The sequence below is a fragment of the Mustela nivalis genome (assembly GCF_964662115.1).
Source record: "Mustela nivalis genome assembly, chromosome: 6".
Classification (NCBI taxonomy): domain Eukaryota; kingdom Metazoa; phylum Chordata; class Mammalia; order Carnivora; family Mustelidae; genus Mustela; species Mustela nivalis.
In genome coordinates, this window is record NC_139025.1 from 84826803 (window position 1) to 84844117 (window position 17315).

Genomic DNA, 17315 nt, shown 5'->3' on the forward strand with positions numbered 1-17315 from the left:
AGCCTCATATTAAAGCAAAAGTTCAAGTATTACTAGCTGACTTAGATACTGAATGATCATCTTATACATCATTTTATTAGCATATAATGCTTAGCTTCTTATATAAATGATCCATTATATAATGTAAATCAGCTCAACAATCCCTTGGCGGGGGGGGGGGGTGTGGAGGGGGGCTGACTAATAGCAAAAACTCAAACTACTCCAAAAGGTAGTTGGGGCACCTGGGTGGCTCAGTGGGTTAAAGCCTCTGCCTTTGGCTCAGGTCATGATCTCAGAGTCCTGAGATCAAGCCCCACATCAGGCTCTCTGCTCAGCAGGGAGCCTGCTGCTTTACCTACTTGTGATCTCTCCCTCTCTCTGTCAAATAAATAAATAAAATCTTAAAAAAAAGGGGGGGGGGCTCTCTGCTCGGCAGGGAGCCTGCTTCCTCCTCTCTCTCTCTCTGCCTGCCTCTCTGCCTACTTGTGATTTCTCTCTGTCAAATAAATAAATAAAATCTTAAAAAAAAAAAAAACCTAAAATAAAAGGTACACCTAAAATCAAACACACAAGAAACTAAAAATTGGAGCACAGTTTACAATATCTCATTTACAACAAGTGGGAAAGTCAGTAGTTGCTATGATGGTAATAAATATAGAGCAAGTCCTCCTCGTCTGCAAGGGATATGTTTTAAGACCCGTAGTGGGTACATTCTAAGACCCTCAGTGGATGCCTGAAACCACCTGGTACCAAACCCTGACACACACACACACACAGACTCACACACGATGCTTTTTCCTAGACATACGCACTCATTATAAAGTTTAATTTATAAATTATAAATTTATAAATTAAAGAAAACAATAACAAATAGAGTAATTTGAAGAATACCCTGTAATAACAGTTATGGAATATGGTCTTTCTCTCTCAAAGTATCTTATTACACTGTTCTCGCCATTCTTCTTGTGATAATGTGAGATGATAAAATGAATTGAGGTGAATGATGTAGGTACTGTGATATAGTGTTAGGCTACTACTGACCTTCTGACCATACGTCAGAGGGAGGATCATCTGCTTCCATTAAGTGAAACCACAGAAAGACTGCACATTTGGGGGAGGCAGGGGGTAGGACTAATATAGATTTCAATATTAAAATAGAGGATTAAGCAACATAATCAAAGCCAAAGATAATTTATTACAACAAAACAGAGATAATAATGAAAATTTTAACTGACATCCCAAGCAATACATGAAATACACAAAATATGCTGACAGCCACACAATAAGGAAAGTATTCTATTTACAGACTTACATATTACTAAGTATATAAAAGAATAAGTAGGGCCCCCCCCAAAAAACATACAAAAACAAAAGCAACTAAAACTTAAAAATGATAAACAGGGAAGAAAATACTGGGTTTTAAGACAGAAGAAACACCAATTTCTTATTATGACACGGTTTTTAAATGTATAAGATATTATGCTTCACAGAGACAGTATCTTCAGAGTTGGGAAGGTTTTTCTTAGGATAAAAAAAAAAACTAGAGAAGCTTTCAAATTAAGAGGAAGAATAAGAGAAAAAAACACAAGTTGAGAGGGGCACTAAAAGAAATGAAATCAGGGATGGGGGGAAAGGAAGAAAAACAAAAAAGGGGTAAGAACAAGAGGGAAGGGAAAGAAGAGGGAAAAGAGAAAATGAGAGAAAAAAGAGAACAAAATTAAAAATTGGTTTGCATATATGGATTTTTAAATATTACCTTCTTGAAGACCAGGATGTATCACCTGCTTATGCCGCAAGGCCTTCAAGTCTTCTATCAGTTCCTTTTCCAGCTGGGAAATTCTTGCTCTACAACCTACTCAGAAAACAATGACAAAATAAGCTGCTGTACACTACAGAAAAAGAAACATTGCATCTTTCCCTTCTAGAGCCAAATCACAAATCTCTCTCCTTTTAAACTATATAATACCTGGGTCGTTTGTGGTTGATGCCTGAAGACTACAGGGTTCTTCGGCTGTCCCATCAACTGCATGAATGTCAAGAGCTTCCTATATATAAAAAAAGGAAAAAATTCTTATCACTCCTAGAAGTTTAAATGTAAACAAGGAATCTTTTCTTTTCTGATACTTTTGATATTTTCTCAATGTTCTACGTTAACAGAGTTTCAAATATGAAGGAAAAAAAAAGAAAAAAAATCTGAACAGGAACATATGCTGATCAAACTGTTTATGCCAATTTACATACTGATATAGCCTATGTAAAGAAAGCTTACTCAGCAATTAACAAAGAGACAGAAGACCAGCTAAAGAGAATTCAACCTCTCTGTAGCCAACTTAGAAATCCCAGGCTTCTATAAAGATTTAAAAGAAAAATAATGCAGCTAAAGAGCTGCAGTAAAATAAAGAAACTATCCATGTGTGAGACAACAGAATTTTTAAAACAATATTAGTTCTCCAGTGGTACTCTGCTACTATTGATGAAAACCAGAGGATGGGATATACTGAAACAGTCAATTTTTCATGTATGTATGCCTTTTTAGAGTCTGTAATAATGTAAATTCCAGTAACAATCAGTTCAACAATCGTGAACTGAAATCAAAGCAGACATTTAAGTCCATTCCAACAAAATACCTTAAGTGGTGCCTGTTAATTAAACCATTTTGGAGACACTCCCCTCCCTACACACACAAACCTTCACATAACAGGTGCATTCAAAAAACAGAATTCTAAGTTAGTTATCAACCTGTATACAATTTGAGAATCACTATCTGACCTCCAAAGAAATGCTGAAAATTATAATCTTACCTTTGATTCAAAGGAAACAAAGAGAACACCATCCACATCTTCCAGATCAGGCTTCACATCTGGAAAGTTACTCCCAGGACCCAAAGGAGCGCTCTTTGTAGAAGTTAAAGATTTTCCTGTGCTTTTAGGTGGTCGCCCTGCCTTAGAGAGTTTCAATTTTCGTGGTCTTCCTCTTTTTCCAGGGATATTTGAAGGGGCATTCTGATTAGCATTCACAACCTTGGAGGCTGTTGAAATCTTAAGCACAGTTGTTCTCCTTCTGCCCAAGTCTTCTTTTGCTAAAAATGGGTCCCCAGCTGAACTCTTCGAACTGTCAAGTATTCTTTCTGTATTAATGCTGTCAGAAAGCTCAGGATATTTCCACTGAGGCTCTTTAAGTAAGGGGTATTTCTGTACCACTCTGAGATCTGGTGAATGTTTTCTAAGACCATTGTCTGATTCCTTGCCTAAGCAGAAGCCAGTCTCATCAGTATTTTCAATGTACGTGGGCAAATAGTCTAATTCTGTCAATACAGAAGACTTATCCTTTCGAGATGTGGAAAGCATGTTATCAGGGAGCTCAGAAATCTTCACTGTGCTTTTGGTGACAGCACAGGGTTCCAGATAGACTACTGGCATCTTTCCAGCGTCTAACTTGAACATTTTAGCTTGAGCAACACCTGATGGGCTATTTGGTAGCCATTTAGAAGACGGATGGTCAGCTTCTAGGTTATCAACTTTATTGTGCCTCTTTAGCTGTTTCTCTAGTATAGGATCATCATCACTGTTTGAGTATACATCTGTTTCCTCATCTGTCTCTTCCTGTTTTATAGTTACCCCTTCCGGGCACTCAGCAAGTTCATATTCATAATCATCTACAGGCTCCTCTTTAATAACCACATCGAAGTTTTCATTCGGGTCTAATGGTGACACTACATGGGGATCGTCTTCAAAATTGTTGGCAACAAGACTGAAGAGACAGGGGAGGGAGGTTAAAAGGGTAAAATTAAGACTCAAGAGAAAAAAAGAAAGTCCGTTGGAAACCAAGTGACACATCAAATTTCATGAGCCATTCTCCAAAAAACAATGTATAACTTAGCGAAGTTCTCCAAAGCAGTTAGCAAAGTTCTCAAAAGCAGTTTGTCAACATCACACTTTTACCCTTTCCATCAATTTCTCAGAAACTATACAGGATAAAAAGTAAGTTTTTAACGAGTAACTTTATCACAAATTTAAAAATGTAGCACTTATTCACTAATGGTATTTTTCAAATAAACTCAATTTTGAAAGTCAGTTGACACTGACCCAAATTCAAACTCAAGAACTAATTGGCCCACCAATTAAAAGTAAAAGCAAACAAATGTCCATTACAACTAAGAATTGCAATAAACATCAGGAAAGGACTTTCAAACTGCCTGATCTGTTTTAACTGAGATAAAATTCATATAACGGAAGACATAACTGGTTGGCTCAAATGGTAGAGCATATGACTCTTTATCTTGGGGTTGTAAATTCAAGCCTGATGTGGGTAGAAATTACTTAAAAATCTTTTAAAAAAATATAAAACATAACATTTTAAAAATTTTTAAATGTACAAGCCAGTAGTTTTTTGGTATATTCACAATGTTGTTGCCAGGTGATTTTCAACTTTAAAATAGTAAAACTCACTTTCAATGTAATGAATACACCATTAATTCTTCCAAAATAAAAGGGTAGGGTAGTTGAAGGAAAGTACATATAATCAGGTAAGCTCAGTGTCTATATTTCATTAAAAAAATCTTTTTAGCTTCCCCCCTCCTCCCCATTAACGACTGAAAGCATTATTAATTGTACCAATATAACTTGAGGACATGTTAGAACTACTCATTGACCCAATTAAAGCCACTTGTCTTTGTAAAATTGTTCATTAATCTCAAATACACACAAAGCAGCCCCTAAAATAACGTGTAAGCTACTCCTTCCTTGCACAACTTAGTATCTTGACCTTACTCAAAAATCCTTCAATGAAGGACTTCTACTTCCATTTAGAATGTGGAAGATCACAAAGACAATCAATTCTGTCAAAACAATTAGAAAACACTGGGTAAATTAAAACCCTTTTCTTTTTTAAAGACATCAAAGACCTCTAGTCACAAGTCCAAATGAACTGAATTCTAGAGAGGAACCAGCCTTCTCTAGTTGGCCACAGATGAAGACTGCTTTAAACCCTGAGCACCGTTTACACTGTCTGAAGCACAAGTGCACAAAGAAAAAAAAGCAGTGATAGACAAAGGATCTTTAGTGAGACACCGAGAAATCAAACTTTCAATACCTGAGTGTGAGCAGACTAAAATCTAGAGAACCCCAAGGAGAAAACTAGTCCTCACTCCCACCAATTACCTCCAGAGCACTTCTGCAGAGTAAGCAGCAGTGATGCAGGAAGTTGGCCTGAAAACCAAGCACTTACAGTCTCCCACAACTTATTTTCCAATTTCCCATCACATGAGTCCAATTCTAGCCCTAGTCCAATTCTAGCCCTAACACATTTGAAACCTGAAGTAAGCTAAAATTTATTAAAGTAAATCACCTAGACAGAAGGATAGGGGAAAAAAAAAAAAAGTATGTCAGAAATCTGTGGGACAACACCAAATGACCTAACATAACATTAATTGCACTTCCTAAAAGGCATAAGAAAGGAGAACATTTGGAGAGAAAAATGAACAAAAACACCCCAAAAGTAAAAGATTTTAACCCACAGATCCAAGAAGCACAGCCAATACACAGGAGAATAAATAAAAAGAAAGTCAAACCTAGGCATATAAAGATCAGGTGGCCAAAAATTAAAAATCAAGAGAATAGTCTTATAAACATCAGTAAAAAAGAAACATTAGATAAACAACAAGAACAGACTGACTACTCACTGGAAACAATGTAAGGCAAACAAACAAACAAACAAACAAAAAACAATGAATGATAGTACTGAAAGAGTACTTAAAGAGTCAACCTAATCTAATGTTCTAGATTACCAAAGAAGACTTTTTCAGACATCTGAGAAAATTGAGACTGCACAAGAAATACTACCTCCTAAGATCAGAAACAAGGTAAGAATTTCGCTAACTCTCACAACTTAAACTCAGATGTACTAGAGGTTCCACCAGGGTGATCAGGAAAGAAAAGAAAATAAAAAACATCCAGATTAAAAAGGACAAAGTAAAATTTTCTATTCACAGATCATGATCTTGTATATAGAAAATCCTAAGGAAACCACTAAAAACCTAATGAACTAATAAATGAGTTTAGCAAGAGTATCCAAGATCAATATACACAAAAAATGTTATTGCTACAAATGAGAAGCATCAAAATGGAATAAATTCCAGGGGCACCTGGGTGGCTCAGTGGGTTAAGCCTCTGCCTTCGGTCCTGGGATCGAGCCCCACGTGGGGCTCTCTGCTCAGCAGGGAGCCTGCTTCCCTTCCTCTCTCTCTCTACCTGCCTCTCTGCCTACTTGTGATTTCTGTCTGTCAAATAAATAAATAAAATCTTTAAAAAAAAATTGAATAAATTCCATTTTCATTTATAACAGCATCAGTAAGAATAAAATGCTTAGGAATAAACTGAACCAAAAAAAGTGTAAGAGCTATACACAGAAAACTACAAAACACTTTTGAAAGAAATTAAAGACAACCTAAATAAGATACAGCCTACATTTATGTACTGTCAGACTTAATACTGGTACAACAGCAATAGCAATACTGCCCTATCAAGATCCCACCTGTGACTTTTGTAAAAAAAATTCGTAAGGTGGTCTTAGATTAAACATGAAAATACAAGGACCTCAAAATAACCCAAAAAATCCTGAAAAATAGGAATGGAGTTCTCTAAAACTTGTATTTCACAATTTCAAACCTTACTACAAAGCTATCACCATCATAACAGTGTGATGATATCCGCATAAGGCAAAACAGAAACCAACTGAATATAATTAGAGTTCAGTAATATACACCCACATTTACATCAAATGATCTTCAATTGCCAAGGGTACCAAAACAATTCAGCGAGGAAAGAATAGGCATACATTATTTATAACAGCAAAAAAGTGGAAATAACTTTAATGTCTATCAACTAATGGATGGATATATAAAATGTGCCATATCCACAGAATATTATTTTCAGCAATAAAAGAAAAAAGTACAGATACACACTACAACATGGATGACCTTGAGAAAGTTACAAGACCACACATATTATATAACTGCACATATATAAAAGTCCAAAACAGACAAATCCATTCAGAGAAAAAGGAGACTAATGGTCATGTGTGGATGGAGTGGTGTTGAGGAGGCAATGTGGGAAAATGAGGAGTGACTAAGAGAGGGCAAGGGGTTTATTTGTGGGGTGATGAAAACATCCTAAAAATAACTGTGTCATGGCTGCACAATTCTATGAGTATACTAAAAAATCATTAAACTATACACTTTAAAAGGGCAAATTTTAGAGGTACCTTGGTGGCTCAGTCTGCTAAGTGTCCAACTCTTGATATCAGCTCAGGTCTTGATCTCATGGTCATGAGTTCAAGCTCTACACTAGGCATGGAGCCTACTTAAAAAAAATAAAAATAAGGGGTGCCTGGGTGGCTCAGTGGGTTAAAGCCTCTGCCTTTGGCTCAGGTTGTTGATCCGGGGGGGTTCTGGGATCAAGCCTTGAGTTGGGTTCTCTGCTCGGCAGGGAGCCTGCTTCCTCCTCTCTCTCTCTGCCTGCCTTTCTGCCTACTTGTGATCTCTGTCAAATAAATAAATAAATAAATCTTTAAAAATGTAAATAAATAGGGCGCCTGGGTGGCTCAGTGGGTTAAGCTGCTGCCTTCCGCTCAGGTCATGATCTCAGGGTCCTGGGATCAAGTCCCTCATCGGGCTCTCTGCTCAGCAGGGAGCCTGCTTCCTCCTCTCTCTCTGCCTGCCTCTCTGCCTACTTGTGACCTCTCTCTGTCAAATAAATAAATAAAATCTTAAAAAAAAAAAAAAGTAAAAAAATAAAAATAAATTCCAAAAAATAAAAGGGTAAATTTTATGGTGATGAATGAATCTCAATTTTTAGAAAGTTAATAAAAATATACTAAAGAAAGTTCTTTGAATAAATAGGAAATGGACCAATATGAAAATGGATCCAGTAATGAATGACAAATAAATATGTAAGCATTTACACCACTTTTTCCTAGATTTCATTAAGTAACTACTGTTTAAAGCAAATAAATAATGATGTTTGTGGAATTTATAACACATGTACGACATGAATTATAAGGACTATCCTTATTAGCTGTACATGTACTGCTACCATTAACTGAATTCTACTTAATAAACTAAAGATACATATACAATCTCTATAAACACTGCAATGGATTGAATTGTGTCCCTCCCAAGTTCTTATGTTGAAGTTCTAACCCCCAAAGTGACTGTACATGGAGAGTCTTGAAGACATAATTAAGGTTAAATAAGGTCATAAAGGTGAGGGCGGTCTTTACCCACTCTACATGAAGACACAGTTCACAGGCAGCTGTCTAAAGCCAGGATGAGAGTTTTCAACAGAAACAGAACCCTGCCAAAACCCTTACCTTAGCCTTTCTAGCCTCCAGAATTGTGAGAAAATTAATTTTCATTGTTTAAGCCACAGTCTATGGTCTTTTGTTATATTAACCTAAGCAGACTAATACAACCACTTTAAAAAAAAAGGGGGGGGAGGGAGAAAGAAAAAAGAGGCATAGCTAAAAAGGCAACAGGCAACAGGCAGTATAAATATAATTTTAAAAACTCAATCCACATGAAAACAGGGAAATATAACCAAAGAACCCATGAGGAAAGCAGAAAATATCAAGACATAATGCTTTAAAACTAGGCCTATTAGTGATAATATTAAATGTAAATGAACAAAACAATCCAGATAAAAGTCAAGAGATTTTAAGAGTCAACAACAAAAAAAGTTCCAACCATAGCTGCTTAAAAAAAATCCACACAATTTAAAGCCAAGGACAGAAATAGATTCAAAGTGAAAGAAAGGAAAAAGATAAAACCATGTAAACAGAAAAATCAGAAGAAAGCCAAGGTGGCTCGATAACATCAAAGTACACTTCTTTTTTTTTAAAAGATTTTATTTATTTATCTGACAGAGACACAGCGAGAAAGGGAACACAAGCAGGGGGAGTGGGAAAGGGAAAAGCAGGCCTCCCACCCAGCGGGGAGCCCTACACAGGGCTGATTCCCGGACCCCAGGATCATGAGCTAAGCAGAAGACAGATGCCCAATGACTGAGCCACCCAACCGCCCCAAAGAACACTTTAAAATATGTACCATCAGGGCACCTGGGTGGCTCAGTTGGTTAAGCATCTGCCTTCAGTTCAGGTCATGATCCCAGGGGCCTGGATCAAGTCCCACATCAGGCTCCTCGCTCCATGGGGAGTCTGCTTCTCACTCTGACCCTCCCCCAACCCCCTCCCCTGGCCTTGTAATCTCTCTCCCGTTCTCTCAAATAAATAAATAAAATCTTAAAAAAAAAAAAAGACTGCCATCAAAGAAAAGAGACCTTATAAAAATTTTATGAACTCAATTCATCAAAAAGACAACCCTAAAAATATATATAACTTATCATATAGCTTCAAGATAAACGAAGCAAAAATTTATATTACTGAAAAGAAAAAGACAAGTCCGCTAACTTTGGTGGGAGATTTTAACACACCTTTCTCAGTAACTGACAGAGGACATCATACAGAGAGACTAACTGAGAAAGAAGAAATGAACAATAATATACTCACCTAAGAAAACTACACAACTCCACTACATCCAGCAACTATGTAACACATACATTTTCAAGTGTGCACTTAATTTTTTTTTTTTAATTTATTTGAAAGAGAGAGAGAGAGAGAGAATTGAGAATGAGAGAGGTCAGTGGGAGAAATAGACTCCCTGCCAAGCAGGGAGGTGGATATGCAACTTGATCCAGGACTCCAAGATCATGACCTGTGCCAAAGGCAGTCAATTTACCAACTAAGACACCCAGGCGCCCAAGTATGCATTTAATATTAATCAAAGCTGACCATATAACAATAAAACAAAGTCACAATAAATTTCTATTCTTTTAAGATTTTATTTACTTATTTGAGAGAGAGAGACACATCAAGAGAGGGAACACAAGCACGGAGAGAGGAGGAGGTGAAGCATGATTCCCGCTGAGCAGGGAGCCCCATGCAGGGCTTCATCCCAGGACCCCAGGATCACGACCTAAGCCGAAGGCAGACGCTTAAGGACTGAGCCACGCAGGCTCCCCTAAATATCTATTTCAGAGGTTTTTAGGTTATATGTTCTCTAACAATAGAATCAAGCTACAAATCAATTAACGATAATCAGTACAACATATCAAAATTTGTAGAAGGCACCTAAACCAATGCTCAAAGGAAATTTCATAGCTTTAAATAAAAAGTCTAAAATCAGTTATTTTAGTCAGGAGTTGATAAACTTGTCTGCTAAGTGCTAGATGGTAAAAATTTTAGGCTCAAGGTCCAGTCTCTACTACAACTACTCAACTCTATCACTAACATAAAAGCAGCACAGACAATATATAAACAAATGAACATAACTATATTCCAACAAATGGACAATGTAATTTGAATACTATATAGTCACAAGTGACAACATATTACTCTTCTTTTGTTCTTTTTCCCTACCCATTTGAAAATATAAAAATCATTCTTAGTTTGCAGGCCATGCAAAACAAACAGCAAGCTAGGTATGGTTCACAGGTCTTAGTTTGTCAAGCCCTGTTCTAAAATAGGCATATTAGAGCAAAACTAAGTAGAAAGAAGGAAATAAAGAGGAAAACTGAAACAATGAAACAGAAACAGAGAAACTTAATTTGTGATCTGAAAACCTGCCAACAAAGAAAATTCCAAGGCTTCCCTGATGAAGTCTATCAAACACATAATGAAAAAAATACTAATCTTGCACAAATCCAGAAAAATGCAGGAGAGTGCAACAGTCTATAACTTGTTTTATGAAGAAAGCATTACCTTGAATGAAACCAAGAGATCAGAAATAAAACTAAAAATATTCATCATGAATTTACATCTAAAAACCCTCAACAAAATATTAGCAAGTTGAATATAACAATATTAAAAAGGATGTTATTATAACCCAGCAATATTTATCCCACAATCACAAAGCTGGTACAACATTTCCAGCCCTTACACTAACTTTGTTCACAGACAACACAACTGCATATGGAGAAAATCCAAAGGCGTAAAAAACCAGTAAGCGAATTCAGCAAGGCAATAAGATATAAAATCAATACATAAATATCAATTGTATTTCTATATAGTATCAGAAGTTAGAGGATTACAATACTGGATTCCAAGAATTATTATATCCAATGTCATCAAAATTGAATGGTACCAGCAAAAGAATAAATGGAAAACTTAGTCCAAAAGTAGACCCAACTATACATATACACACCTGATTTTCCAAAACATGATACATTTTAATGGAGCAAATAGTCTTTCAAATAAATTATCATAGCCACTAGATATCTGCATGGAAAAATATGAGCCTTGACCTTTATCCTCACACCATACACAAGAACTAAGCCAAGATGGATTACAGACTTAAATGTGACAAGCTAAAACAAGTTCCCCCTTTCAAAAATTTCACTTAAAAAATAGCTTTTTCTTGGGGCACCTGGGTGGCTCAGTGGGTTAGGGCCTCTGCCTTCAGCTCAGGTCATGATCCCAGAGTCCTGGGATCGAGTCCCGCATCAGGCTCCCTGCCCTGGAGCCTGTTTCCTTCTCTCTCTCTCTCTCTACCTTGTTGGTCTCTCTCTCTGTCAAATAAAAAATAAAATCTTAAAAAAAAAAAAATAGCTTTTTCTTTATGTTTTCTTGAAACAGCTTTATTCAACCTAACTGTGCATCCATAGAACAATGGCTAAAGAAGATGTGATATATAGAAATGGAAATTTACCCAGCTATAAAAAAGAATGAAATCTTGTCATTTGCAAACAACATGGATGGACCTAAGGGTATAATGCTAAGTGAAATAATTCAATCAGAGGAAAATAAATACCATATGGAGCAACCAAATCTAAGCTATTGTAAATAATGCAGCAATAAACATAGGGGTGCATATATCTTTTCAAATTAGAGTTTTCATTTTCTTTGGGTAAATATCCAGTAGGGGAATTACTAGATATGTAATCCTATTTTTAATTTTTTAGGAAATCCACACTGCTTTCCACAGTAGCTGCACTAGTCTACATTCCCATCAATAGTGCTGACAGTTCCTTTTTTCTCGACATCCTCACCAACACTTATTTCTTGGACCACTTTCTTACACCATATACAAAAGTAAACTCAAAACAGCTTAAAGACCTGAAACCATAAAATTCCTAGAAGAAAATAGAGGCAATTATCTCTTTGTCATTAGCCAATGAAACATATTTTTCTTTTTCTTTTTTTTAAAGATTTTATTTATTTGATAGAGAGAGATCACAAGTAGATGGAGAGGCAGGCAGAGAGAGAGAGAGAGATGGAAGCAGGCTCCCTGCTGAGCAGAGACCCTGATGCGGGACTCGATCCCAGGACCCTGAGATCATGACCTGAGCCGAAGGCAGCGGCCCAACCCACTGAGCCACCCAGGCGCCCGAAACATTTTTTTCTAAGTAAGTGTCCTTTGGTAAGGGAAACAAAAGCAAAACAAAACAAAACAAAACTATTGGGACTATACCAAAATAAAGAATTTTTGCAGAGCAAAGGAAATCAACAAAATAAAAGACAACCTACTGAACAGGAGAAGATAATTGGAAATGAGATAGATAATTGGAAATAACCCCAGTAAGGGTTAATACCCAAAATATATAAAGACTTAACACCAATAAATAATCCAACTAAAAATAGGCAGAAGAAGGGCACCTGGGTGGCTCAGCTGGTTAAGTGACTGCCTTCAGCTCAGGTCATGGTCCTGGAGGACCAGGATGTAGTTCCTCAGCAGGGAGTCTGCTCCTCTCTGACCTACCCCCTTCTCGTGCTTTCTCTCACTCTCAAATAAATAAATAAAATCTTAAAAAAAAAAAATGGGCGGAAGACATGAACATTTTTCCAAAGAAGACCTACAGATCCCCAATAGACACATGAAAAGATGTTCAACATCACTTATCATCAGGGATATGCAATCAAAACCATAACAATATCACATCTGTCAGAATGGCTAAAAACCATTAAAAGGTTAGGCAAAACAAGTGCTCTTTGTCCCTGTCCCATAATGTCAGTTTTTTATACAAGCTCATAAATACCATTCTGTATCAAGTAACTGAAGAATGGAAGTTCTCTCGTTATCTTCACATTTCAAGACATTAACTTCCAAAACGCAGGAAAAATTCTGCATCTTCTTTTCATTTAGCCACATGACCCGAATTTGTGTTCAGTAGCTGAGAACTTCATAAAGCTAGATCTTGGCTGCTACTGCAATAATTGCTTTCACATTTTCCTGAGGAATTAAACTTGTTCTTAGAAAGGGTCTCAAAAAGTATCTCTCCTTATCTTCCAAAAATAACTTTATGCATAAAGCATGAAAATTTGTCTTGGCGGGAGGATTTTGCACACAACCCTGAAGTTTCATAGTTCTAAGAAGTCTCCATCCAAATAAATGAGGTGAAAGATTATTTAAGCAAGAATACAAGCAAAACAATTTGTACAACTTAAAGAAAAGGATTACTTTTTTGTTGATAGTACATAATCAATGCAACAAATAAATATGACATATAACAGTCACTCTGAAACACATTTTAAAAGTTTTAAGTTCAGGATGCCTGGGTGGCTCAGTCGGGTAGGCATCTATCTGCCTTGGGCTTGGGTCATGATCTCAGGTTCCTGGGATGAGTCCACCAACAGGCCCCGCTCCTTGCTCAGCAGGGAGCCTGCTTCCCCCTCTCTCTCTCTCTGCCTGCCTCTCCGACTACTTGTGATTTCTCTCTGTCAAATAAATAAATAAAATCTTTAAAAAAAAATGGTAATTGGCTGGCACTGTATATGATTTAGACAAAGGCAAGTATCACAAGAAATGATTATAAGAAAAACAAATTTCCTCTAGGAAGAAATACAGGGGTGAAGAGGAGTGAAGTAAGAGAGAGCATATTTTTCAGCATGTGGTTTTATTTAAGTTTTTTAAATTATGTATATATACTGGAAATTCCTCAGTGATAGAAATGTTTTTGCTATTCATGAACCACTGGAGCACATCTAAGATTATGCTAATGAGGTAACAACAGCGAGCTATTAGATAGCTTCATGATGGGGGCGAGGCACTAGAAAAACCAACTCTGTGATAAGAGGATTGGGACTACAAAGCAGTCTTGTGGAAAGGCAGTAGAGTGTTGGAGATTTAAATTCAATCACCTAACCAAAGATTTAATCAATCTCACCTACTTAAAAAAAACTCAACTATAAGTGGACACCAGAACTTGATGGAGCTTCTTACCTGGTGAACACACCAATATGCCAGGAGAGTGACATACCCTGTATGTCTCCTAGGGAAGGAGCATGGAGGCTTTCCATATGAGACCCTCTTGACCTCACACTGTGTCTCTTCATCTGGATGATTCATGATTCTAACCTGTATCCTTTATAATAAAACTGCTCTCATAAGTATAGTCCTTTCCTGAGTTCTCTTAAGATATTCCAGTGAATAAGAAAACCTGAGGGTGTTCATGGGAACCTATGAATTCATAAACACTTGGTAAGTCCAAGTGGCCTGGAGACCTCACTTGAGGCTGGCATCTTAAGTAAGGGCAGTCTTCTCAGGGACCATGCCCTCATACTTGTGGAGTCTGACACTAACTCAGCGGTTAGTGTCAGAACTCAACTGCAAACTCTATCAGCTGGAGTTGAAACAAAATAGTACTATTTTTACTTTTTTTTTTTTTTTTAAGGCAATCAGTAGACCCCAAAGAATTAAACTCAGAATAACAGTATTCAGTTACCTTTAAAAAATTAACTCTGGGGGCACCTGGGCGGCTTAGTGGGTTAAAGCCTCTGCCTTCGGCTAAGGTCATGATCCCAGGGTCCTGGGATTGAGCCCCACATGGGCCTCCCTGCTCAGCAGGGGGCCTGCTTCCCCACCCCCTGCCTGCCTGCCTGTCTGCTTGTGATCTGTCTGTCAAATAAATAAATGAAATCTTAGAAAAAATTAAAAGCTTGCTTTTGTACAACAAAGGACGCTATGAGTCAACTCACACAAAAAAGAAAACTATTTGCAAATCATTTATTTAATAATAGAGTAACATCTATTATAAAAAACTGCCACAACTCAACAACAACAAAAAAACAATTCGAAAATGGGCAAAGGACTTAAAAAGACACTTCTCTCCAAAGAAGATATACAAATACCCAATAAAAATATGAAAAGATGTTCAACATCACTATTCACAAGGGAAATAGAAACCAAAACCACAGTGATACTTAACACCCACTAAATGACCATCAAAAAAACAGTAGTGGTAACAACTGTTGGCAAGGATATGGAGAAACTGGACCCTTGTGGAGTGGGTAAGAATGTAAAAGTGTTCAGGAACTATGAAAAACAGTAGGGCAGTTCCTCAAAAAATTAAAAATAGAAGATCCAGATATTCCACTTCTGGAAAAATAACCGGAATAACTGAAAGCAGAGTCTCTGAGAGATACTTAAATACAATGTTCACAGCAACATTATCCAGAACAGTCAAAAGGAAGAAGGTAGAAGGAACCCAAGTGTCCACCAACAGATGAATCGAAAAATAAAATGTCGTATATATACCCAATGGAATATTATTCAGTCACAAAAAAGAAGCAAGCAATAGTACATGCTGCAACATGGATATACTCTAAAGACATTATGCTATGTGGTATAAGCCAGACAAATGATTTCATTTGTATGAGGTATCTAGAATAAGTAAAATACAGACAAAAAGTAGAACAGAAGTTACCAGGAGCAGAGACAAAGAGTTACCACTTAATGGGTATAAAGTATCTATTTAGGATGAAGAAAATGTCTAGAAATGGATAGTAGAGATGGTTACAAAAAACTGTAAAATGTACTTAATGCCCCTCAACTGTACACTTAAAAATGTTAAGTTAAAATGGTAAACTTCATGTTATGTATATTTTACCGCAACTTTTTAAAAAACCACAAGAAGGGGCACCCGGGTGGCTCAGTGGGTTAAAGCCTCTGCCTTTGGCTCGGGTCATGATCCCAGGGTCCTGGGATCGAGCCCCGCATCAGGCTCTCTGCTCGGCAGGGAGCCTGCTTCCTCCTTTTCTCTGCCTGCTTCTCTGCCTACTTGTGATCTCTGTCTGTCTGATAAGTAAATAAAATCTTAAAAAAAAAAAAAAAAAAACACAAGGACGCCTGGCTGGCTCAGTCGGTTAAGCATCTGCCTTCGGCTCAGGTCATCATGCCAGAGTCCAGGGATCAAGTCCTACATCAGGCTCCCTGCTCAGCAGGGAGTCTGCTTCTCCCTCTGCCCTTCACCCTGAATGAGAGCTCATGCTCTCATTCACTCGCTCTCTCAAATAAATTTAAAAAAAAAAAAAAAAAAGTTTAAAATAAAAATAAAAATCCACAATACTTTGCCACTATACAGTCACCAGAACAGCTAAAATTAAAAAGAATAAAGTTCTGGCAGGGATGTTGAGCAACCTCAATTCTTATTCACTGATGGTAGAAGAACAAGTTGATAAAACCATGTGAGAACTTACACTAAAGCTAAATATATGGGCACCTGGGTGGCTCAGTTGGTTAAGATCTGCTCATGTGTGCTCTCTTTTTCACAAAAATAAATAAAATCTTTAAAAAAAATGTGTTAAAAAGATAAATTTGGTTGCACAATGCAGGAGAAACTAAAGAGAGAAAAATAACAGATAACTCAGGAATAAATTCATAGGAATCTGAACAAGAGGGATTTTAAGAATAAGGACACAATTCTTAAATACCACAGAAGAACCAGTAAGATGTGGCAGAACAGAACAATAGAGAATAACAGTATCATCAAGGATGATTCCCACATTTTTAGCCTCAAAAGAAACTATGATGGTCTGATATAAATAAATTGAGCTGGAAAAGATCTAAAAATGGGGGGCACCTGGATGGCTCAGTCAGTTAAGCATCTGCCTTCAGCTCAGGTCATGATCCCAGGGTCCTGCAATCGAGCACCACATCCCGCTCCCTGGAGTGTGCTTCTCCCTTTCCCCACTCTCTCTAGCTCTTGCACGCTCTCTCTCTCTCAAATAAAATCTTAAAAAAAAAAATCTAAAAATTGTGTCCTTTGGAAGTTACCACATAAGACAGTTAGAATCACAAGATGCACTAAAAGTAATGGTGTAAACAGAATAAGAAGAATAATTTTTTAAAATACCCAACTTGAGGGCTGAAAAGATAATGTTCTAAAGAGCAAAGAAAGATAAGGATAGTATTATCTAAAGAGAAATGAAGAATTTTATTTGCCAAGTAATGTCAGAATACTGGTAATAAGGACATAAACAGGCTTTGATCAACCTGTTAAGTGCTTTAC

At 37.0% G+C, this 17315-nt stretch overlaps 1 protein-coding gene across 50 annotated transcripts in view; it reads right to left on the reverse strand.

Annotated features, from left to right (window-relative positions):
* MGA (MAX dimerization protein MGA) overlaps nt 1-17315 on the reverse strand; it is a 168979-nt gene that overhangs the window by 61402 nt on the left and 90262 nt on the right. For all 50 annotated transcript variants that reach the window (XR_014312983.1, XR_014312984.1, XR_014312985.1 and 47 more), the window contains exons 3-5: nt 2781-3729; nt 1946-2024; nt 1736-1831 (exon numbers count right to left, since the gene is read on the reverse strand). Coding sequence is in view for 46 of the 50 variants with exons in the window: in XM_082735492.1 (XP_082591618.1) it covers nt 1736-1831; nt 1946-2024; nt 2781-3729 (1124 nt within the window). In the remaining 4 variants the exon portion in view is untranslated. The remainder of the gene's footprint in view (nt 1-1735; nt 1832-1945; nt 2025-2780; nt 3730-17315) is intronic.